General features: G+C 41.9%; 1 protein-coding gene across 4 annotated transcripts in view; it reads right to left on the bottom strand.

Moving 5' to 3' along the window:
- The window catches only part of DGKH (diacylglycerol kinase eta), a 374,433-nt gene that overhangs the window by 11,273 nt on the left and 337,291 nt on the right, over positions 1–25,869 (bottom strand). For 2 of the 4 annotated variants that reach the window (XM_069758220.1, XM_069758219.1), the window contains 7 exons: positions 23,857–23,991; positions 14,776–14,942; positions 9,391–9,496; positions 7,549–7,641; positions 5,529–5,648; positions 5,297–5,405; positions 1,224–1,354 (listed from right to left, as the gene is read on the bottom strand). In XM_069758220.1, coding sequence (XP_069614321.1) covers positions 1,224–1,354; positions 5,297–5,405; positions 5,529–5,648; positions 7,549–7,641; positions 9,391–9,496; positions 14,776–14,942; positions 23,857–23,991 — 861 coding nt within the window. The remainder of the gene's footprint in view (positions 1–1,223; positions 1,355–5,296; positions 5,406–5,528; positions 5,649–7,548; positions 7,642–9,390; positions 9,497–14,775; positions 14,943–23,856; positions 23,992–25,869) is intronic. The other 2 variants (XM_069758222.1, XM_069758221.1) reach the window with 1 other exon arrangement.

The raw sequence follows: 25,869 nt of genomic DNA, 5'->3' as shown, positions 1-25,869 counted from the left end.
GTATGTACACATATCCTCTGAAACCTGAAGTTTTTTTTTTATACTTTCTTTTATTCCCATTATGTTTATTTTGTATAAGTTGTGTTTTTTCTGCTTTGAATTCAGGGGCCAAATGTAAGCTTCCCCACAAAAATTTTAAAAAAAATGTAAAAGGATCCCCTCCAAACCCTGTTTAAAAAAATCTGCGTGAACTTACCTTTAGGCCTCATACAGTATAGGAGATTGTAAATTCGGGTCAGGAGACACAGTCAGTCCGGGCATTGCAGTCTGTATACAAGACTGTGAAATGCAGCCGCCTGAACCCGGCTTTACCTTTTCAGTCCTACATTTTCCAAGACATACAGTGCATGTTGGGGGGGTTTTGCCTTCATTGCCTGCAATTTAGTGTGTAAATTGCAATAAACATCTATATACTACTTTTTAGTAGAAAGAAGTGTAACGTAAGTAAGTGTAAAGTATAAAAACATGGAGTGAACACAGTTTTAGAGGACACCCTTTAGCAACCAGTTTATTGCAAATGACTTACGGTAATTTCTTTTGCTGTAAGCTGCAGGGATATTGGGGAACTCTAATATATTGGAGCTAGCAACAGTTGTTTTATTATTATTATGTCATCTTTCTAAGACTACACCATCCAGAAAGATATTTATTGGGTGCCATTGCTTCTCTGAATGTATTATACTTGTACAATGAGTTACTACAATAATAATAATATTGACAATAGTTCTGTGCCACAATAAGACGAAAAGTAGTATAAGCAGTATGAGATGGAGGACATGAATAATGAGAACAATATATAGCGAGACACGATGGCTGCATTAGTTCATGATGGAGAATTTGCTACAATGCATAAATGAAAAGATGGAAATAGAAACACTAACATTTTTCACCTTCCACACTGATCCCACTTTATCTGAAATTGTTAAATTTTTTTTTCTTTTATCAATAATTTTTTTTACTGTAGACTTAATAATCCAAGTTATGAATTTATTATAGAGTACGAAGGCTGTGTTCATGGTACCAGAAATGCTGATGTTGTAGGCTGCAATGGCAGTGTAACACACAGGGAGTGCAGGCCACAGAACGGTGCAGGTTAGTGACAGAGATTGTCATTTCAGCCAAGCTACAAGCACATAACAAGAAGGGGACAGGAAAGAAGTTTAATTCCCACAAGAAAGAAAAAAATGTTAGAGAGAGCGGAAAAAGTAGCACAAAGGAAATACCTTAAGATCCCGCCTTTCCAGATGCACTAGCTCTGAACCTCGGATGTCATGACGGATGAAGATTTCTTTGTACTCTCCCAAACTCAGCAGATCCAGCCAAGCTGCAACTTCATCTGTGCCCCATTTTTGAACTAACAAAGTTAAGAGTAAAACCCCCTTAATTTGTACATGCACAAATGCATAACAAGCATAGGTTAGGCCAAAGAGTGGAGAACAGAAATGCAGTGCTAGCAAAGGGAAAAGAGAAAAGGTATCAACTCAACAGACCTAATGGTTTGATTTCTTGTGCATGCAGGTTAAAATCAACAGTAATTCAAACAAATGTCGGTACAAGGACTGGGTTTTGTTGCTTTGCAGCCGTGCTCTCAGCTTCAGATCTCACGTAAGCAAGTTGTCTACTAATAGTAAACCATCCGTGAACTAGAAAGAATTTGCTCTACAGGTTAGGATCAGTGGTGCAAGGTACACAGTTGTTTGTTGTATGCTACCAGTAAGAACAGCTTCGTACAAACGTGAACTCAGCAGGTCCCAGAACACAGCTCAAACGGAGAACATAGAAGGCTCATTATCCATAGCTAAGATACGGTATTACTCGTACTAGCAGAGACAAGTCAGGAGGAATCGTGTCCTTATGCCACCGACACTGGCACCAACGCTACATGGACACACAGCTTCAACGCACATGCGCCAAACGCAGGCAACCAGTTTGAATTGTCCCATGCTCAGGGAGGTCACTCAAGCCAGACTAGCCGCGCTTACAGCCTGGCCATAGTGACTCTTCTCCTCAGTGGCTCCACCTCCTTGGCTCCTACAAGGTTTTAGGTTTATGCAGGGATTTCAACTATTTTTTTTACATGATGTAGCTACAAATATTATGTAAAAAGACACCTTTAGAAAGCTAAAGATCCACAGTAAAGCTAAGTTGTGCTGGATTAGGGGACTAAAACCTTCTCAGAAAACACATTTAATACTCAACAAATCGTTGATCATGTTTAAGGCAGGCCATATACTGTACATGAAAATCTATGAAGCCCCCCCAATTCTGGCAGTTACTTCATTACAATATTTATGTGGGGTCTCACGACTGTTCACTAACAAATGGTTGGGAGAAGGATAGGTTCTGCTGGTATTAAACATGACCCCATGGTCAGAAGAATGTGGCAGCAACCTACTTACCACTCCCCACTGCAATAAATATGGATGCTTAGCGATCCGATCGTGCATGGTCAAACTGGGGCCTGGAGAAATCTCTGTCCAGTGCACATCTGTTCACCCAGTTGAGGTCTGCACTTTTTGTTGGTTTCCAGTTATAACATTCTGGCTAGATTGGAATAGCCTAACCTTTAAATACACCATGACGAAAACTTAAATTCTCAGTTGTTGTAACTCTAAGTTAAGCTACAAAACTAAATTCAAACTTAAAGGGGTTTTCCCACTGAAAAAGTTAATTTTAAAGTTGATGTTAATCAATACATCTTAGAATAATAATAATTTCCACAATTTGATCTGTTAAATAAAATATTCCTGTGCTGAGATAATCTTATAAATGTGTCCCTGCTATGTTCTGTGTAATGTCTGTGTCTCACCGTACAGGAACGTGGTGTGATCATACCACAGCTCCTGGGCAGGGGGGGGGGGGAAGGATGTTGGTGGCGCAAAAAAAAGTATACACTCAGGAGAGCATAGAATCACAGCTGCTTCTTTTTGTGAAGTAAAGCATTTCTCTGCCTGTTTTTCAAAAAATGTTTTACCTCAAAGAAAGTATTATTTTTGATCCCATGCTTTAATATCTGTATATTCTCTTTTGCTCCTTCCCCTGCCCAGGAGCTGTGGTATGATCAAACCATGTCCTGTACGGTCAGACATAGACATTACACAGTACACAGCAGAGGCACATTTATAAGATTATCTCAGCACAGGAGCATTTTATTTCAGCACATCATTTTATGGAACTTCTTATTCCAAGAGCTATTGATTAAAATGAACTTAGTTTGTGGGGAAAACCCCTTTAATGGAGAATTATAATTATAAGTGGCTCCAAACAAGCCTGCAGACACAAAAAAGCCTAACATTGGGTGAAAGCTGAAATTAGAAATTCTATGCCAAGTACTGGTGTGGTTTGGTTATTTCTATAGGTCTGTATTAGTTCAGTAATGCTGAAGTAAATGTGGGGAGACATGAATACTATTGCAATTTTTGGATACTCTCTCTACTTATACAGTACATGTTCATGGTGAGCAGGGTAGGGGTCATATTCTTGGCAATTACCAAGTGTAATAAGATTCTAAAACAAGGCAAAACCAAAGGAAATGGAATGAAAACTTCTTACATTGAGTTTTACCAGATAAAAAAAAATCATTTGTCACACCAATGCCTTGATAAACTTGGTCCGAGAAAGGTTTCTGAGAATGGATGCCAAGGACTGATTAGAAAACAATGGAACAGGAAAAACAAGGGAAATATCTGCTAATGGACAGCACATAATTCCTTACTGCGACTGTTATGAAAAGTGAACACAGTGATGACAGTGCGTGGTGAACCAGGGGAAGAGGGGAAGACGTTGAGAAGTTTGGAGAATGGGCCTCCTGATGTTAGATAAAAGGCTTTGGAGTAGAGGGCTTCTCCACACTTCACCTGATAGAATGGCGAGCATGTAAGCCACTGCCTGAGCCTACTAGCAACAGGCGGCGTAATCATTTGCTGGGGATAAATTAGGTTAGTAGCTCATCTCCAAGGTTCTAGGCCAACATCAGTGGAATTGTGCCCATCTGCAGTCACATTCTCTAGATTACATCAGCAGTCTGCTCTCTTCTTGCAGAGTGCACCTTAAACGGCAATACTATGACAACTATATGTCAATCCCTACATGCCACCAGATGCTTTGATACTACTAAGCAGATACATAGCGATAAGGATTCATTTCATGTACCTAACATTTTTGTTCAAACAGGATATCCATCATTACTGCATATAAAATAAAATTAAAGCTTGTCACCTTGTATTGGATGAATAGGTAAGACAACGACTGTAAGACCATCACATAAAAGGGGTATCTGTTCACATCATAGTGACGATATGCCCACAGGATACATCATCAAAATAAAATTGGTAGCCTGAAGCCCAACAACCCGATCAGTTATTTGCTCCTGCAGCTGTCTGAGCAATTAACAGCTGATCGTTTGGGTGTCAGATCTCATATAGACAATTTATCACGTGGCCATGTCAATAATATGCTGTGAATGGACAACCTCAACCTCTTTAAAGTCATATGTTATTACTGTATGGCGGCACGTGCAGAGAAAGGTCATTGCCGATATTTAAAGAGAATCAGACACCAGGTTTTTGCTTTCTATCTGAAAGCAGCATAATATAGGAGCAGAGATACGGAATTCAGTGATATGTCACTTACTGGGCTACTTGTTGCAGTTTTGATAAGTTTGACAGTTTTACCTGCTGCAGAATTACCAGTTCTCTGAATGCCGAGCTCTGTATAACCCCGCCCACACTACTGATTGGCAGCTTTCTGGCTATGCACAGAGTACTCATAAACTGCAAATCAGTGGTGGGGATGGTGTTACACACAGCTGATTAATATGGAGGACTTCATGGCAGCAGCTTTATTAGTTCCCTAATGATAATGCTCTGCTCCTAAAACAAGTGATTTTATCAAAACTACAGCAAGCGGCCCAGTAAGTGAAAGATTGCTGGAATTAGGGTTGGAGTCAGCACCCTTAGGGAAGAGTTGCAAAAGGAAATGCACAATGGGATGCGGCTTGCTGCACATGTAAGAAATTGCTGCAGTTTTACCCTGAAAACCTGATTAAGAAGTTTCTTTTTTCAGAATACACAGGCCTGCCAGACAACAGTATATCTAAATACGGTATATACTAGTCTGGTAAGAAACAATATCTTTTTAGTTATGCCCATGCATGAGACACACATCTTACAAAAGAATATGGTTTTATGACCATTTACAGTGATAGGAAATCTTGTGAGTCTCATCAGTGATGTAACTAGGGTAGACAAGCAGTGTGCCATCTGCCCTGACACTACCATGAGCGGCAGACACATACCAGGCTGAGGGCTCGTCTTATGCTTCAGACCCTTCTCCTTTTTAAACTTTGGCACTATACGAAATACTGCGCTTCTACTGTTCCTTTTTGTGTATTCCAGAGGAGGATCCTGTAATAACAAGAAGAAAACACTGAAACTAGGACAGTAACATTATGGCAGATGTCCTTCATGACAGCGATATTTCACTCCAAGCCATTCCTATATTGGCATGCAGAAATGTAGGTCATGTACCTCTTCCTCATCTGGCTGTAAGACATAGTAAAGCCAGGAGATCTCCGCCAGCTTCGTTAACTCTACTTCAACATCATGCAGTGCATTGGATAAAAACTCTTCATGATGGGCTTCCAGCTGCTGCAAAACAAATAAGAAATCAATGTATTAGAAATGTCTGATCAACGTCAGCCATGTATGAAAGTGGCGGGCTATGCTCTATGTCAGAAAGTGATGACATAAGGACCTCCGTGATTCCCACCGATCCGGAGAACCAGGAGGCAGAGGCATAACACTGACTTAGCTCTGCATCTGTTTCTCTTTTGCCAAAATTTGCAAATTGTCTCTTCAGAGAGGAAGAGAACTAGAACTCTAGTGCCACCGATTGGAAGGTAGCAATCCTACAAGTCAATGTCGACCCTTTAACGAGCCTTGTCACATGACTTAGGATAATAGCCAAACCAGAATCTCAATTTGCAGACATGTCGATCTCCGCAAGGAGAAACAATACTTCTTGGATAATCTTTCGCCTAAACAGTGTCGAAGAGCAACCTGCTGTGCAAGGAATTGCAGCACAATGCCATGAAAAGGGAAAACCCCTTTAACTAATTTTCAGTAGGCGCATGGACTACTAAATGTCATTTACCACATTAGTGCATATATAAGATCCACATATCTGTGAAGGGCGCCTCTATACAGCCTCTTAAAATTGAGAGCACAAATGAATGATGCATTAAAGGGAACCTGTCACCAGTTTTTCAGTATCCAAACAAAAGTCACCAACATTAACTACTCGTTTGTCACATTCCACGAACCTGTATATTATCTACTAATACTAGCTCCCCCTATATATCCCAAAAAATAACATTTGTATTTCTCCAGTGGTAACGAGCGATGTGCGTCATCACTGTGCTGAATGCACCGCCTCTATTTTCCAAATCGCTCTCCTCTGAATTTCATTGATATAGATGATCTAATCTCTGGCATGCGCAGTAGTATCACAGAAAACAAAGACAGTGCAAGTTTCTGATAACGCAAGAGCCAGAATGACGTCCTGCATGGTGCATGAGCATTGACAGCCTCTGCTCTGCTCTCGGTAGGGCGGTGCAAAGTGCGCCTGCGCTGACCTGTGATGCCACTGTGCAGGCGGGAGCTTCGTTGGGCTAAGTGGATGGCGCAGGACATCAAAGCCAGAGGACAGGGATTAGGAAAACAGAGGAGTTGTAGCCATTTGCATACAGCACGGGAGAAACATAAATGGTATTTTTTGGGATATACACAGGGAGTTAGTAGATAAAATACAGGTTTGTGGACTGCAATAAAGGAGTAGTTAAAGGTGGTGACTTTTGTTTGGATACTAATAAACTGGTGACAGGTTCCCTTTACTTACCATGCAGTTCATTGATCAAAATCACCCATACAAGTCCATGGGTCTTGGAAAATCTGTGTGTGCTCTTGCTCTCCATTTTTATCATCGTCAAGGGTAGGAGAAGCTTTGCACAGGTTTTTTATATAATTTAAATATGAGAAAACCATTGTGTTAATTTTTAACTTGAGTAAAAATGGCCACACTGACCAAACACTGATAAAATTCTGATCCAGCACATTGACGGAAAACATTTTTCTTTCACATACTAGAAAAAAACAGATGTCTGAATGAGTAACGCAATCAAGACTGTTGTAATAAACCGTGTAAAATATGCAATTGTATCGAATGTCACAGTAGGGAAGCCAATATGATTTTACTTATCAGTCCACTAAACCCGGAGAGCTCCTTGCCATAAAGTGAAGTGTACCGCAGGGGTGCTGCACATGCTGAAGAATCCAGTATTAGCACTTCAAATTAAATTAATCAAGTAGTATAAAATATGATGGCCAATAACTTTCCAGATAGTGGACTGAGCAATGCAGTGAGGAATTCTTTAGACACAGAACTAACAGGAAGGTGGTTGTGGCTGTGAGTACAAGAAGAATTCGTCAGGTAAATGCCAGCGGACTGCTGAACGTACTGCAGAAAGGAATGAGTAGATCAAGATCTTACCAGTGGGACTCTCCCAACCAGGAGCGATTCTGTCTCGTTGTGCAGTGCCTTCACGTTCATTGCTACCTCGATGGCAGTGTTCCTAGTGAGATTCTACAGTGAGGATACAACAGTGTTACTTGTTTGTAGGACGTCTGGAAACAAAGCCGCTGACCATTTTGGAAATCGCCCAGACACTGAACGGTCTCCTCAGATGAAACGAATAGAAGAGGTCACAGCTGTTCCTATAAATTGTTTATACCCCTCAGAAAAATAATCAAAATTCAGATTCCTCAGTGGTTGACACCGTTTAAAAGCTAGCTGGTAATAAAAAGCAGTTTTCAAGACCACTCAGGTCTCTTCTACTATCTACCTACTGGCTAACACTGTACAAAGATATACGGTATTTTATACCCCCCCTCGGTATACGAAGACACGGTTCACACTTCTTTTACTAATTGATTGGACCACATGGGAATCTTTACATGCAATCATGTTCATTAAAAACACAAATCATTCGTATAGGAGATAACACTTAATAAGAGGTAAGACATCCGCATGAAAAGTAATTTTCTGATTTTATGCAGAACAACACGGTAATTGAAGAACCATTGTAACTACGCTATCATACAATCATTGCATGTCTAGCATGTATTTTCATCCATGCAGTTCAGCCTTCTCTAATCTTCTCCTTAATCTCCATCTTATTTCCTACATTTTGTCTTGGCGTTTATTCCCATGATGCACCAGTTCATCCTTATGTTGCCAGCTAGAGCCCAGTACTATCTCTGAGAGAACATTGATTAGGCTTTCTTCTTTATTCTTCTAAATGAGCTATTATATTAAAAGTATAGTCATGAGGCTGAAATGACATCTTTTACAATATAACTGTGTGACATGAACTGTACAATCATCATCTGTAACTGCGATGAAAGTTTATGGCTATGTGCACACTTTGCAGATTCCACTGCGGATTTTTCCGCAGCAGAATTACAAAATCCGCAGTGAAAACCCGTCGCGGTTTTTACTGCGGATTTATCGCGGTTTTAACTGCGGTTTCTTCTGCGGATTTTCATCTGCAGTTTTCTATTGGAGCAGGTGAAAATCCGCAGAAAAGAAGTGACATGCTGCGGAATGTAAACCGCAGCGTTTCCGCGCGGTTTTTTCCGCAGCATGTGCACTGCGTTTTTTGTTTCTCATAGGTTTACATTGTTCTGTAAACTCATGGGAAACTGCTGCGGATCCGCAGCAAAATCCGCAAAGTGTGAATATAGCCTATGTCTCCTCTAGTTGAGAACTTCAGCAGAACGGTCTATCCAATTTCACCATAGAGGTGACCCCTTTCAGTGAACACAAAAGTCACGTAATTCCCAAGGGTTTACCATGTGATCACATGAGCCAACTGAAGAAAAAGAATCCAGGAATTTTCAGACAGAAAGAAAAAAAACTAGATAAAGTAATACTCACTGAATTCTATATAGTTATTGAATAGTTACAGTGTGTATTAAAACAAAAATCACTGGACTATTTCATTAATGCGGTTTGGGGGGCTGTGGAAGCACGTCGTGTAACCTGACGGGCCAATGTAAAAGATATACGGTAGTTCAAAATTCTTCCCTCATCTCACAATTGATATTTTCAGATTTACATCACAGACAACCCATCAGTTCCACTATTTTTCTGCACTGATAAGGTAAACAGCACTATGTAATCCCAGCACTATAAAAGAAATATCACACGTGGCAGTCAGGGAGTATTGGTATAGCAATGCCACAATAAAGAAGGGAACACCCAAAATGCCAGGCTCTTGGACACTTAAGTGAAATAGCCCAAAAGGCTCATTCCCGACCTGTATTGACCTACCTCAGGAAACCTGGGATTGGCTTTATTCAGTGCATGTGAGCAGGCATTTACTGCATGTGCCAACTCTTGCTCCAGCAAGCCATGCGTTTTTGCAGCTTCACATATTCTGAAAGGGAAAAAGTAGATTCAGCTATGATTATTTAGTAACACTTTTAGTTGACAATGGTCCTCTGACTAGGAAATTCTGAAAACGTTAAATCATATCCATAACATTTTTATTATTAGTAGTGATTAGTTACTGAAAGAGAAAATATCCTTATTCATATAATCTAGTCCAAAGAAAATTATGTAATAACTTTTCTAATGTGTCAGATGTTAATGATTTTACATGTTGAAGCAAGTCTTGTAAATAAAGAAAAACATTAGGAAAGTAAACAGGAAAATGTTGAAATAATAATGTAATGTTTTTGTATGTAGCACCGTAACTTCTGAGCTCCAAAAAAAAAATAAAAAAATAGGTAAATAAACTTTTATTATTTATTTGCAATACCTACCTTCTCCACAAGATGTCCTCACTGTCTTACCTATACAATATGTGACCGTGATATTTTACAATATACAAGTATTCTGTAATGAGGCTCGCACAACCAAACATACATTCACTTTAAAAGGGAATGTCATCAGAACATGACCCACTGTTTAAATGTTTTTAGATCAATTTAGTTTTTGTTTTTTAAAATCACTATTTACTTTTACAAAATATATTACATTTTTCCCACTGGCTACTAGGTATAATATACTGTTGGGCACAGAAAAAACATGATTCAGATCCTATTTGGACAGAAGTATAAAGTGGGAATGCTGCAATCTGAGTAAATGTCATTGTTAAAGGAGGAAAAACTGACTGTGATGATAATGAACCTGTAGAAAAGTCTGCTCTATAGAGCAGGGAGTACAAGTGTAAATTTAAAAAGAGATGTGGAAGATCTAACAAATGTTTTCGCTTGCTAAATAAAATGTAAAAGGAAAGGGGCAGCAGAATTTACCAGAATAAAGAGTTAGCAGTGCCGTATTATCTTCCGGAAGACTTTTATAGTGAGGTCTTTAGTCTATGTGTTTTTACTACAAAAGTGACGTTTAATCTTGTTGCTATTGTCCCAGGACTAGTATGGGAGGGAACGCGGTCCTGATCTCTGCACGTCGCTGTCTTCATGCCCCAGCAGTGTGACTGATAAACCAGCGTACACAGAGAGAACAGAGAGGACGAGAAGAGGGATGACTTGATCTCCTCTCTGCACAACTGGTTTACCACCCACCTGCTGGGGCATGATGCCAGCGAGCAGTAGAGATGAGCGACTGCGTTCCCAGACTAGTCCTGGGATAAGAGCACCAAGATTAAGCTTCAGTTTTCCAGCACAGACAAAAAAACACATAATAAAGACCTCAGTCCAAAAGTCTTTAGGAAGCTGCTACTGCTACTTGAGGAGGGGAACGTCCTGCTGTCAAGTTCCCTTTAACTTAAAAAAAATGATTTAAATAATTTGTCATTTTCTGACGACATATTTTCTTTAAATGACTTAAATTAAAATTTAAAAGGGTATTCCCATCTCCAAGATCCTATCCCAATGTGCAGGAGATGTAACAATAATAATAGCAAATACCTCCAATTAGAAATGTAGCATAGTTCTTCTGACTCGCTATTTTGCTTACCTTATGTGCAGGGCATTGCAGTAGCTTAGGTATCCATGGTTACGACCACTCATATAGTGACAGTTAACCGTTTGTGGTCGTAACCATGAATCCCTAAATAACTGCAATGCCCTGCACATACTGAAGCAAAATAGCGAATCAGAAGAACTTTAATACATTTCTAATTGGAGGTATTTGCTAATATTATTATTATTACATCTACTACATATTGGGATAGGATCTTGGACATGGGAGTACCCCTTTAACTTTTAAGGACAGAACAAGTGGAGACAACAGATATGGTGCCATGTAAATCAAAAGCTGGATTCCAGACCGACAGACCAATGTCCTCAAGGTGTGGGTGAAGAGGTGGGTATGATACACAAGCTATGAAGCGGTCAGCTGCTTTGTTCAGATTTTCTGATCTACTGCAGACTGCATATCATGTTTTGGTGTTTACAATAAGGTGCAATTATATATGTATCAGTAAAGCTGCCCACGGCCTACCTGCTGCATATGGCGAGAAAACTACTTGCTATTGAATAGCGTTCAGGGAATTCCTCTATTGGGAGCCATGTTAGGTGGAGTGTATCCTATGACACCATCATGATACTGTACATTAGTTTAACATCTGGAGTTGTTTTGTTTTATTTTTCTTTTTGGGAGGTATGTTTTTGTTTGTACTGTACCCAGTACAGCAACACAGCAGGTACTTAGCAGCACAGCGGATGCCCAGCAAGTACCCAGCAGCACAGCAGATGCCCAGCAAGTACCCAGCAGCATGGCAGGTGCTCAGAAAGTACCCAGCAGCACAGCAGATGCCCAGCAAGTACCCAGCAGCACAGCAGATACCCAGCAAGTACCCAGCAGCACAGCAGATGCCCAGCAAGTACCCAGCAGCACAGCAGATACCCAGCAAGTACCCAGCAGCACAGCAGATGCCCAGCAAGTACCCAGCAGCACAGCAGGTGCCCAGCAAGTACCCAGCAGCACGGCAGGTGCTCAGAAACTACCCAGCAGCACAGCAAGTGCTCAGAAAGTACCCAGCAGCACAGCAGGTGCCCAGCAAGTACCCAGCAGCACAGCAGATGCCCAGAAAGTACCCAGCAGCACAGCAGGTGCTCAGAAAGTACCCAGCAGCACGACAGGTGCTCAGAAAGTACCCAGCAGCACAGCAGGTGCCCAGCAAGTACCCAGCAGCACAGCAGATGCCCAGAAAGTACCCAGCAGCACAACAGGTGCTCAGAAAGTACCCAGCAGCACGACAGGTGCTCAGAAAGTACCCAGCAGCACAGCAGGTGCCCAGCAAGTACCCAGCAGCACAGCAGATGCCCAGAAAGTACCCAGCAGCACAGCAGGTGCTCAGAAAGTACCCAGCAGCACAGCAGATGCCCAGAAAGTACCCAGCAGCACAGCAGATGCCCAGCAAGTACCCAGCAGCACGGCAGGTGCTCAGAAACTACCCAGCAGAACAGCAGGTGCTCAGAAACTACCCAGCAGCACAGCAAGTGCTCAGAAAGTACCCAGCAGCACAGCAAGTGCTCAGAAAGTACCCAGCAGCACAGCAGGTGCTCAGAAAGTACCCAGCAGCACAGCAGGTGCTCAGAAAGTACCCAGCAGCACAGCAAGTGCTCAGAAAGTACCCAGCAGCACAGCAAGTGCTCAGAAAGTACCCAGCAGCACGACAGGTGCTCAGAAAGTACCCAGCAGCACAGCAAGTGCTCAGAAAGTACCCAGCAGCACGACAGGTGCTCAGAAAGTACCCAGCAGCACAGCAGGTGCCCAGCAAGTACCCAGCAGCACAGCAGATGCCCAGAAACTACCCAGCAGCACAGCAAGTGCTCAGAAAGTACCCAGCAGCACAGCAAGTGCTCAGAAAGTACCCAGCAGCACGACAGGTGCTCAGAAAGTACCCAGCAGCACAGCAAGTGCTCAGAAAGTACCCAGCAGCACAGCAAGTGCTCAGAAAGTACCCAGCAGCACGACAGGTGCTCAGAAAGTACCCAGCAGCACAGCAGGTGCCCAGCAAGTACCCAGCAGCACAGCAGGTGCTCAGAAAGTACCCAGCAGCACAGCAAGTGCTCAGAAAGTACCCAGCAGCACAGCATATGTCCAGCAAGTACCCAGCAGCACGGCAGGCGCTCAGCAAGTACCCAGGAGCATGGCAGGTGCTCAGAAAGTACCCAGCGGCATGGCAGGCGCTCATTAAGTAGCCAGCAGCACGGCAGGTGCCCAGCAAGTACCCAGGAGCATGGCAGGTGCTCAGAAAGTACCCAGCGGCATGGCAGGCGCTCAGTAAGTAGCCAGCAGCACGGCAGGTGCCCAGCAAGTACCCAGCAGCACAGAAGGTAGACAGTGGTAACAAGAGTGAGAACAGATAATAAATTGCCCATCATCTGGAATTTACCAAAAGGGTCATTCCACATCAAGTGATCCAAATATGAATATTTTTTTTTACCTGACGTCTTTAGATTTTTTTTATTTTTGTTTTTTATGAAGTACAAATCTAGTTAATTACAAATTAAAAGTTTTTAGTTTTTTTTTCTTCATCAAGTAAATTTTTTACAGACTTCTAAAGATTTGAAAAAGTGCGAATTTTGGCCTGGTATGGCTTTACATTTTTTATCATATCTCGGACTAGAATTAAGATAAAGAGGTGGGAGAGGCATCATTTTTATCAGAACGGTACCAGCTTTCATTTGATCTGTCACAAGACTATGTTTCTTTATATTTTGTTTTGGAGAAATCAAATTCTTTGATGCGCAATTGTGAAAAAAACGTATGTCTTAAAATTGTGAAAAAATGCACGTGTGTTACTTGTGTTTTTGTTTGTACAGGGATTCAACTTGGGACCTATCATATATTTTTTATTTTTAAGCCTTGAATCTGATTTTATGTTTGTGTGAGTTTCTTCCTTTTTTCTTTTCAAATTACAACTTGAAAATTACAAATTGAATTTTCTCACTCCATTTGAAAAGTTGCCTGGGTGTTAAGACTTGGTGTGAATACGGCCTCTGGAGGCTCGAGCTGCCGGCCGGTCATCTGCTCTACATTCTACCCCTGGTCATTCTCAGGTTGAGCCCTGTCCTCTTCTGCTTCTAAGCTGTAACGTAATAAAATAATACAGTAACAACTGAAAATCATGGATTACTTGGTAAATATAGACCCCACACTTTTAGACCACAGGCTGAACAGATATGAATTCAAGATTTTCGAAATGACACTGTAATAGTTTTATTTTTTTTTAAAATATGATCCCATCACGATCCCAACTTGAATTTTGGTACAGATATTGCTAGGAGCATAGCAGGCACGTGTGCAGTTTTTGACATTTTTAATTAAACTTTTTATTTCGGAAATGCGTTTTAAAATTTTACGTTCGCATGGGTAAAATATTCACAAAGAAACTCTTGTGACATATCTGGTAAAAGCCTGTACAGTTCTGAGTAGAATGGTGTTTATTTTGTTTCTCTATCTTTCTTCTAGCCTGAGTTATGAGGAGAAATGTAAAGGCAGACAACACCGAAATTTGCACTTTTTACCAAATAACAAAATCTCAAAAGAATTAAAAATATAGAGGTAAAAATCATTGGTTCACTTGCCCTGGAATGACCCAAAACTTAAGTCTGAAGTAATTCACCAAATTATGTGTTTATTACTAGTTACCATACAGACTACTGGCACTGGAAGAACAGAATCTAGCCCAGGCACACATGGCACATTACACATTGCTCAAAACCTTAGGGAGAAACCTACCTAGAAATGAGTTCCTCTGCAGCCCGGGAGCAGAGATTAATCAGAGTGACCTCTTCTTCTGAAGCCAAGTCCACCGCTTGTGGAGAGTATAGGTGAGGGCGAAGGGCCGGCTTGCAGGAGTCATACTTCTGCTTATCTTCCCAGGACTTTAATGTATTCTCAAAAGCCTGTTCAGAGAGCAATTTATACAGAAAGGTCAGCACTTTATAGAGTCCTGATCTCTGGATATAAACATACTGCTGGTATTGACTCCAGTAGAAATGTCACTTGGATGGTTTCCGGTTGGCTTGTTAATCAATGCCTGCACCACATAGCTAAGATCTCATTAGAAGCGTCTCCTCGCAGCAGCTCATGGCTCTCCAATCAACAAGTAAAATAGGAAACTGTAGTATCCCTTGTATTAATTAATCCCTGTGTCTCATGCTTTTCTATCGGACTCAGTGAGCAAGTATTGTGCTGGACACTGAACATGTAAGTAGCCATATTGCTGCAACATTGTAGGATTACTATAGATCAGTGTAGATCTAGATTGGTCTTTAGAGTACATGTGAGAGTCCTCCAGGCACGGGGCACAGAGAGGCGGGCAGAGGTCCAGTTACCTAGAAATCGGCACAACAGCAGGAGCCTCTAGGATTAGAAACAAATCATCAGCACTCGCTGGTCCAGATCATTGTGCAGCAGAGCTGCGTACCCTTATGATGCAGGTGTTTAATTTAGGGTATTCAACCACCTCACTTACATGAATGAACTCCGCATGCTATCCTACGTCATTCCAGAGCTGGCCATGGACCATTATCTAGACACAGAGCATCCTACTTCTCAAGTCCTCAGACTGCAACATAGAAATGATGCAGCTAAAGCTCTGCAGTGGAATACAATCATCGGTTCATAGTAAGCAACTATTTTATATATGCAAGTCACTCGGCACTCGTTTATGGCTCCTTTCATGCGCTGGTCAATCTACATGTACTGACACAGAGCGATTCATCCAATTGCTCTGTCCTCATACAGCATGCATGTTTTCAGCAGCACGTTCCCAGTTTTCACACGTTGATGTGCTGCCAACAATGATAATTTCATGACTCGCATAAACACTCCAATCAGCCCACCCATAAGTATTTTACTTCATAGGACAAACCATTGTTTAAAAGTTCATTTGCTGATTATAAGCCCATGTAACGAATCTTAAAGGGGTTCAATGAGCACAAAAATGTTCCTCAGAGGCTATAAAAATAAATGATACTCCTATCAGCACCCACCTGTATCCAGTGCAGGCAGCACCGTGGTCTGCACTGACCCATAAAGAGGACCAATGTGGCCTGTAATTGGCTGCATCAGTTAGGCAATAAGCTGCTTATGACATGCTGTTCAAGTCACCTAACCACTGCAGCTAATCACAGGCTGCAGCCGATCCAACTGCTGGTGAAACAGTGACGTTTCCTTTTCCTGTGTCAGCTAAGAACAGGGTGCGGCCTGTGCTGGATCCAGGTGGGGGCTGATAGGCTACTATCATTTAATTTGCTATTTTTACTGATCCACGCCCCTGGGGAACTTTTCACCAGGACAACTCCTTTAAGAGATGCTGTCTGTAAAAATCTCCAATGGGATGACCAAGAGGTAGTAAAGAAAAAAGGTCTACTGCCATCATCACTTATCTCCAGTTGTAAGAACCTCTAGACAGGTTACCTACCACACATGTGTGATATTATCGTGTTAAATTTTAATTTAGTGCTCCTTTTATACTATGTGTCAAATATCAGCCTGAGGCTGGGTTCACATTAGCGTTTATGTGAGCAGCATATGATCCGCATACATCCGCATGCGTCATGCGTACATACCTTTAACATGGTGTACAAGCAGCGTTTTGGTTTGTGTCATGCATAAGATGATGCGCAGACGTAAGCATGCTTTTGCATGCCTTTTAGCATGCGTTTGCGCAGCGTATCATCAGGATGCGCACATAAAAGCTAATGTGAACCTAGCCTTAGTCAGCTCTGCAATAACATTTAAAAAATAAAATAAAAAAATTAGCTAGCAGCCTACAGCTTACAGTCACTATTCCTGACATGTTCATCTTCGTAAAAACATATATTCCCCAAGAAATAACTATTCTGGAGCAACTTTCCTTTTACGTCTGTGTTGTGCTGTCCCTGTTAATCCTTCTGAATATTTACGAATATATAGAAAACTGGGCATTACAATCCCACCCACAGTCAGCACTGGTTGGACAGAGTCATTGTGCAGTCACACACACACCAACTGGTAATGTCCAGACGCCATTTTATTTATACATTTCCAGAAGGAATAGGATATATACAGTACAGACCAAAAGTTTGGACACACCTTCTCATGTAAAGATTTTTCTGTATTTTCATGACTATGAAAATTGTAAATTTGCACTGAAGGCATCAAAACTATGTTCTTTAAAGTAGCCACCTTTTGCTTTGATGACTGCTTTGCACACTCTTGGCATTCTCTTGATGAGCTTCAAGATGTAGTCACTGGGAATGGCTTTCACTTCACAGGTGTGCCCTGTCAAGTTTAATAAGTGGGATTTCTTGCCTTATAAATGGGGTTGGGACCATCAGTTGTGTTGTGCAGAAGTCTGGTGGATCCACAGCTGATAGTCCTACTGAATAGACTGTTAGAATTTGTAATATGGCAAGAAAAAAGCGGCTAAGTAAAGAAAAACGAATGGCCAGCATTACTTTAAGAAATGAAGGTCAGTCAGTCCGAAAAATTGGGAAAACTTTGAAAGTGTCCCCAAGTGCAGTTGCAAAAACTATCAAGCGCTACAAAGAAGCTGACTCATATGAGGACCGCCCCAGGAAAGGAAGACCAAGAGTCACCTCTGCTTCTGAGGATAAGTTTATCCGAGTCACCAGCCTCAGAAATCGCAGGTTAACAGCAGCTCAGATTAGAGACCAGGTCAATGCCACACAGAGTTCTAGCAGCAGACACATCTCTACAACAACTGTTAGGCCGGAGTCACACATGCGAGAAACACGTCCGTGTCTTGCATGTGAAAACCAATCTCTGGCGCTGGCACTTGGGAGCGGAGAAAGCGGCTCCATGTGTTGCTATGCGGCTGCACGCTCCACTCTGGAGTGCCGGCGCCAGAGCTTGGTTTTCACATGCGAGACACGGACGTGTTTCTCGCATGTGTGACTCCGGCCTTAAGAGGAGACTTTGTGCAGCAGGCCTTCATGGTAAAATAGCTGCTAGGAAACCACTGCTAAGGGCAGGCAACAAGCAGAAGAGACTTGTTTAGGCTAAAGAACACAAGGAATGGACATTAGACTAGTGGAAATCTGTGCTTTGGTCTGAGGAGTCCAAATTTGAGATCTTTGGTTCCAACCACCGTGTCATTGTGCAACGCAGAAAAGGTGAACAGATGGACTTTACATGCCTGGTCCCACCGTGAAGCATGTAGGAGGAGGTGTGATGGTGTGGGGGTGCTTTGCTGGTGACACTATTGGGGATTTATTCAAAATTGAAGGCATACTGAACCAGCATGGCTACCACAGCATCTTGCAGCGGCATGCTATTCAATCCAGTTTGCATGACCCCAAACACACCTCCAGGCTGTGTAAGGGCTATTTGACCAAGAAGGAGAGTGATTGGGTGCTACGCCAGATGACCTGGCCTCCACAGTCACCAGACCTGAACCCAATCGAGATGGTTTGGGGTAAGCTGGACCGCAGAGTGAAGGCAAAAGTGCCAACAAGTGCTAAACATCTCTGGGAACTCCTTCAAGATTGTTGGAAGACCATTCCCGGTGACTACCTCTTGAAGCTCATTAAGAGAATGCCAAGAGTGTGCAAAGCAGTCATCAAAGCAAAAGGTGGCTACTTTGAAGAACCTAGAATATAAGACATATTTTCAGTTGTTTCACACTTTTTTGTTAAGTATATAATTCCACATGTGTTAATTCATGGTTTTGATGCTTTCAGTGTGAATGTACAATTTTCATAGTCAAAAAAATCATTAAATGAGAAGGTGTGTCAAAACTTTTGGTCTGTACTGTATATATATATATATATATATATATATATATATATATATATATATATATATATATATCTATATATATCTACTATATAATTGTCTAAGGGTCACTTCAGTCTTTCTGTTTGTCTGCCCTTCTGTCTGTCACGGATATTCATTGGTCGCAGCCTCTGTCTGTCATGGAATCCAAGTCGCTGATTGGTCGCGGTAAAACAGCCACGACCAATCAGCGACGGGCACAGTCCGGCGGAAAAATGGCCGCTCTTTCCTCCCCGCAGTCAGTGCCCGCTCCATAGTCCCCTCCAGTCAGCGCTCACACAGGGTTAATGGCTGCGTTACACAGCGTTTACGCTGCTATTAACCCTGTGTGACCAACTTTTTACTATGCAGCCTCAATAATAAAAAGATCTAATGTTAAAAATAATAAAAAAAATAAAAAATCATTATATACTCACCGTCCATCGGCCCCCGCATCCAGAACCGGCCTTTACGGCTCCTCGCAACGCTCCGGTGACCGGTCCATGCATTACGGTCTCGCGAGATGATGACGTGACGGTCTCGCGAAACCACGTCATCATCTCGCGAGACCGCAATACACCGCGCGACCAATCAGCAACATTGCCGCGAGATTTAAATCTCGCTTCGCTGATTGGTCGCACGCGCCGGCTGGGCGCTACCAATCAGTGACATTGGCGGGGGATTTAAATCCCGCTTCGCTGATTGGTCTCGCCCAGCCGACATTGGCTTCGCTGATTGGTAGCGCCCAGCCGGCACGCGACCAATCAGCGACATTGGCGTGGGATTTAAATCCCGCTTCGCTGATTGGTCGCGCCCAGCGGACATTGGCGCGGGATTTAAATCCCGCTTCGCTGATTGGTCGTGCCCAGCCGACATTGGCGCAGGATTTAAATCCCGCTTCGCTGATTGGACGCGCCCAGCCGGCGCGACCAATCAGCGACATTGCCGCGGGACTTTTTACTATTGAGGCTGCCTATGCAGCATCAATAGTACACAGATGTAATGTTAAAAATAATAAAAAAACAAAAAACCTGCTATTCTCACATTCCGTAGTCCGACGATGCGCTCGCGCCCGCGGCCATCTGCCGTTCCCAGAGATGCATTGCGAAATTACACAGAAGACTTAGCGGTCTCGTGAGACCGCTAAGTCATCTGGGTAATTTCGTAATGCAGCCTGGGAACGGAAGATGACGGCAGCCGCGCTTCTCGGCACAGCTTCGCTGGATCTCAGGGGGTGAGTATATAACTATTTGTTATTTAAATTTTTTTTTTAATAGGGATATGGTGCCCACACTGCTAAATACTGTGTGGGCTGCGTTATATACTACATGGCTGCCTTATACTACATGGGCAGTGTTATATACTCCGTGGGCTGTGTGATATACTGCGTGGGCTGTGCTATATACTACGTGCCATGTGTTATATACTGCGTGGGCAGTGTTATATACCGCGTGGCTGCTATATACTACATGGGCCATGTGTTATATAGTATGTGGGCTGTGTTATATACTGCGTGGGCTGTGTTATATACTATGTCGCCTGTGTTATATACTGCGTGGCTGCTATATACTGCGTGGGCTGTGTTATATAGTTTGTAGGCTGTGTTATATACTACGTGGGCTGTGTTATACACTCTGTGGGCTGTGTTATATACTACGTGGGCTGTGTTATACACTCTGTGGGCTGTGTTATACACTCCGTGGCCTGTGTTATATACTATGTGGCCTGTGTTATATACTACGTGGCTGCTATATACTGCGTGGCCTGTATTAACGCATCGTCGGGTATTCTACAATATGTATGTATGTATATAGCAGCCACATAGTATATAGCACAGGCCACGTAATATTTGCTATATACTACGTGGCCTGTGCTATATACTATGTGGCTGCTATATACATACATACATATTCTAAAATACCCGATGCTTTAGAATCGGGCCACCATCTAGTATCTATCTATCTATCTATATAAATATATATATATATAACGAGAAAAAAGGGGAACAGCACAGAAATACTTATCTTCGGGTGCAAGGCCCCCAGACAACCAGCCACCGATCATCCAAGTTTCATAAAATTTCAAAAAAAGAGGCAGCACTCTATTGTTCCAATGTAAAAATGTGCAGGGTTTAATTTACCCACATATTCAGGTAACGTTTCAGCTCACAGTGTGGGCTGTGTTATATACTGCGTGGGCTGTGCTATATACTGCGTGGGTTGTGCTATATACTACGTGGGCTGTGCTATATAACGCATGGGCTGTGCTATATACTGTGTGGGCTGTGCTATATACTGCGTGGGCTGTGCTATATACTGTGTGGGTTGTGTTATATACTACGTGGGCTGTGTTATATACTACGTGGGCTGTGCTTTATACTGCGTGGGCTGTGCTTTATACTGCGTGGGCTGTGCTATATACTACATGGGCTTTGCTATACTATGTGGGCTGTGCTATATACTACGTGGGCTGTGCTACAGTATATACTGCGTGGGCTGTGCTATATACTACGTAGGCTGTGCTATATACTACATGGGCTGTGCTATAATCTACATGGCTGTGCTACATACTACATGGCTGTGCTACATACTACATGGCTGTGCTATATACTACGTGGGCTGTTTTATATGCTACGTGGGCTGTGTTATATGCTACGTGGGCTGTGTTATATGCTACGTGACTGTTTTATGCTACGTGGTTGTGTTATATGCTACGTGGCTGTGTTATATGCTACGTGGCTGTACTATATGCTACGTGGCTGTGCTACATGCTATGTGGGCTGGGTTATATACTACGTGGGCTGTGTTATATGCTATGTGGCTGTGCAATATACTACGTGGCCTGTGCAATATACTACGTGTGCTGTGTTATATGCTATGTGGCTGTGCTATATACTACGTGGATTGTGCTATATACTACGTGGGCTGTGTTATATGCTACGTGGCTGTGTTACATACTATGTGGGCTATGCAATATACTACGTGGGCTGTGTTATATGCTATGTGGCTGTGCTATATACTACGTAGATTGTGCTATACACTACTTGGGCTGTGTTATATGCTACGTGGCGGTGATATATTTCTCTGTTGTATCTGTGCATCATGAATCGTGGTATGTGTTAAAGGGGGGGCCCACTGTGACTCTTTCGCCCGGGGCCCTCAAAAACCTGGAGCCGGCCCTGGCTTCAATGATTGGTCGCGGCCAGGCGCGACCAATCAGCGACTGGCACAGTCCAGCCGCGAATTGGCGCGGGATTTGAACCAAGCTTCGCTCATCGGTCGCGCCCGCTGTGTATTCATTTCATTATTCTTAAATCTTCATAAATAAACTACATACATATTCTAGAATACCCAATGCGTGAGAATCGGGCCACCATCTAGTATGTGTATATGTATATATATATATATATATATATATATATATACATATATATATATATATACATATATATACATATATATATATATATATATACACACATATATATATATATATATATATATACATATACATATGTACATATATATATATATATATATATATATATATATATATATATATATATATATATATATATATATATATATATATATACATACACAGTTCTAAGGAGAGATGCTCCAGTGTGTTTCCTGTATTATACTAGAGCTGTTATGAGAACTGACACAACCTCTTCACTTACATTCCTTCCTTCACTGACTTTACTTTAGGACTAAGGTGTAACACTTTTAGCTAGAAGTATTATATGAGAGATGCTGGGGACAAGGGTCTTGACTCTTTTCAAATATAAAAGCTCAAAAATAGCCTATTTTTTATGTCCTAGTTGTGCCATCAGAATATGGAAGTAATGTCTGACAAAACAAGCCAGAAAGAACAGCCTGTTACTGTGAGCTGACGCAGGAGTCTAATCAGTCATCTACTCTTTATTCTAAGCAGATCCAGCTCCGTCCTACTCTTATGTATCACTGTCTATACCCAAAGATATTACCTCCATATTTAGCACTATCAATCACACAGAACTCACTTTATCTCCTAATTTCCCCTCAATAAAATGTATAGAGAATGTCAGCATTGTGCACATCCTTCATGTTATGAGACATCACCAAACTGAACACATTGTGACAGATGTCACTGCTCAGCAGTCTATAACCGCACACGGGGAGAGCAACATCTCACAATGATTGATGATACTGCCGTAGGATTATATGACTGGAATCATAGGAAATCAGACTCCAAATTCTAAAAACAGCTTAGTAGATAAGTCAAAATCCGACTATCTGAAACAGGTAAGAAAAAGAAAGTTGAGCATGGAAGAAAATGTGAGGGGAAAAGATCCCACGTTTAACAGATTTGCACTATATGTTTAATCAAAGCTCATTTTTTTCTCAAATCTTTACATCTCATATGCCTTGCTTAAAAGGAGTTGCACTTACTTGGACAACCCCTTTCTAAATCAAGTAATCCCCCTTGTAAAAGACAAATGATCCATACCACCCGAACTAGCGCCATTCCAGCATTGTTGGCACAGAGTCTCCCGGGGTTTGTGTGACATTGTTATGCCACGTAGGTGTAGCAGCCAATCAGATACCGCCATTGGGCTGCTGTGCGCTCACTTCCTTCCGATGAACCTCTAACAAGCGGAAAAAGTGAGAGCATGGCAGACTAAGAGGGACCACTGATTGGCTGCAGGGCTCATATAGCAAACAGTGTCATCACCATTTGGAATGGAAACATTGGTATACACTACATATTTGGAGTTTGTAACAGATATAACCATTTTTGTTGCCATGCTCATAAATAACCAACACAGGAAGATAGTAAAATATTTATAGACATGACTCAAAGAGCTAGTCATTTCTTGCAGCAATGATAATACAGAATTACATTTTGGCATCAATTATGTGACTGGAACATTAGAATGAGACCAGAAATTGCTCCATTATTTAAATTGTTAAGATCCAGCGAAGAAGAACATTTTCCGAGAAAAGGTTAAAATCCATCAAAAAAAAAAAAATCAGAAATGGTAATTCTACAGATATTCCTAACTGGACTTACTCTGTCCCTGGTTAACATCTGGGCCCGGTTTTTGTGCACAATTTTTATAACCCCAGGAGGCTGGATCCAAGCTTCTCCATCAACCTGTACAGGAACCCCCTCTTCTCCGAGGATTGTGATCTTCACAGATCGACACTGAGGGAAGAAAAACACAAAAGAAGAAAACTGAATTTATATACTGTTCGTTAGGGGAGCTTTGTTGGATACCTTATGTACAGTCATTCTTCTAAGGGATAATACCATCATACATATACGTTACATTGCAGCATGCCATGCTTTTATTTTTGACAGAAAAAAAAAAAACATCCCAGACTTGCAGTAAGGACAAATAATTGCCGGACTTACTATCCCATATTATCTATATGTGTAGGATTCCTAAGGTCAGATTAACGTGGGACTCCAGATTAAAACCAGTAGAAACGTGGTTGAGATTTGGGTATTATAGTCTGAAATCTGGATAACAGAATCTGGTACAGAACACCTGTTTAAAGAGGACTTTCACCAGTTTGAGCATGTTAAACTGGCCACATCACTTAACAGAGGCAGAGATGTTATCTTGTAAAGTTTATATCCTAAGAATAAGAGGGTGTTAACAGAGATCCATATCTGGGAGTATTGACTTTTTTCCCTGTATGATGTTCAGCAATCATAAGCAGGAGGGGAAGACAAACAGAACAGCTCTGCTCTCCTCACTTGTATCATTGGAGGCTTCTACTGTGATTACAAGCAAGGAAGGGGAGTACAGCAGAGCTGTGCCTCATTACTAACACCTATGCATCTGCAACTCTCATCCAAAGGCACTGTAAGGTCTGCTGTACTCCTTCTAGTGGCTATATACGCTGCCAATGATTTCCTGAGTGCAGCGCTGCATGAGTATGGACACCGCGGAATCAGCCATCTGCAAGGCTGCATCAGGAGACTCTCATTTAAATTGGCGCTGCACTCAGGAAATCATTGGCAGCGTATATAGCCACTAGTATTTATCTTCATCCCAGTTCTTGTTACTGACGAAGGTCCCATGTGTGACCGAAACGTTTGCTTGGGATACAATAAATTATCCGTTTTCCTTTTCACAACAAAGTTGAGTGCTGGGTTTTGTTATTGCTTGGTCTAATGGTTTGGGAACCTACCCATGCACCACTTTAGGTTGTGCACACATTGATCTATCATTTGCTGTATTCCTTCTATCACCAAACTGACAGTGCTGTAGGATGAGAGCTGCCAGATGCACAGGTGATTTTACTGACACACTGCTCTGCTATACTCTCCTCCACCTCTACAGGGACAGTGAGACAAAAAGAGAGATGCAAGAGGTGTTCACTGTGCCTCCTGCTAATGATTAGTCAATGACATGTAGGAAAAAAAGTCAACACCCCCAGAGACGACTTCTTGGTCTTAATGGATATTAAAACTTTACAAGCTAATGTACCTCAAACTGGCGAAAGGTCCTCTATAAATGATTTTTGCTGTGCATTCACAATACATTTGCACTGTATGTTTGGCCTTAAATCTCTAGTTCCTTACATCCTTATTTCCAGATAAGGGCAAAAACATGTAATTGTAACTTCTGACAGGCCTGTGTACCTTAAGGCTACTTTCACATTTCCGTCTTTCTGCTACCGTCGCAATACGTTGATTTTTGAAAATGCAGGATCCTGCAAAAAAATTTGCAGGATCCTGCATTTTCCCATAGACTTGCATTGCCGACGGATCACGATGTATGGCCACACGTTGCGTCTGTCGTGCACTGGTTGCGTCAGGTTTTGGCGGACCGTCGTCACAGAAAAACGTTTAAGGGAACTTTTTTCTGTACGTCACATCCAGTGTTTCAGACTGCGCATGCCCAGCAGGAAATATCTCTCTCATAGTAACATAGTAACATAGTTAGTAAGGCCGAAAAAAGACATTTGTCCATCCAGTTCAGCCTATATTCCATCATAATAAATACCCAGATCTACGTCCTTCTACAGAACCTAATAATTGTATGATACAATATTGTTCTGCTCCAGGAAG

The sequence above is a fragment of the Ranitomeya imitator genome, chromosome 3 (assembly GCF_032444005.1).
Source record: "Ranitomeya imitator isolate aRanImi1 chromosome 3, aRanImi1.pri, whole genome shotgun sequence".
Taxonomy (NCBI): Eukaryota; Metazoa; Chordata; class Amphibia; order Anura; family Dendrobatidae; genus Ranitomeya; species Ranitomeya imitator.
The sequence above is the reverse complement of the archived record's forward strand: the minus strand, read 5'-3'. Positions and strand labels throughout refer to the sequence as shown.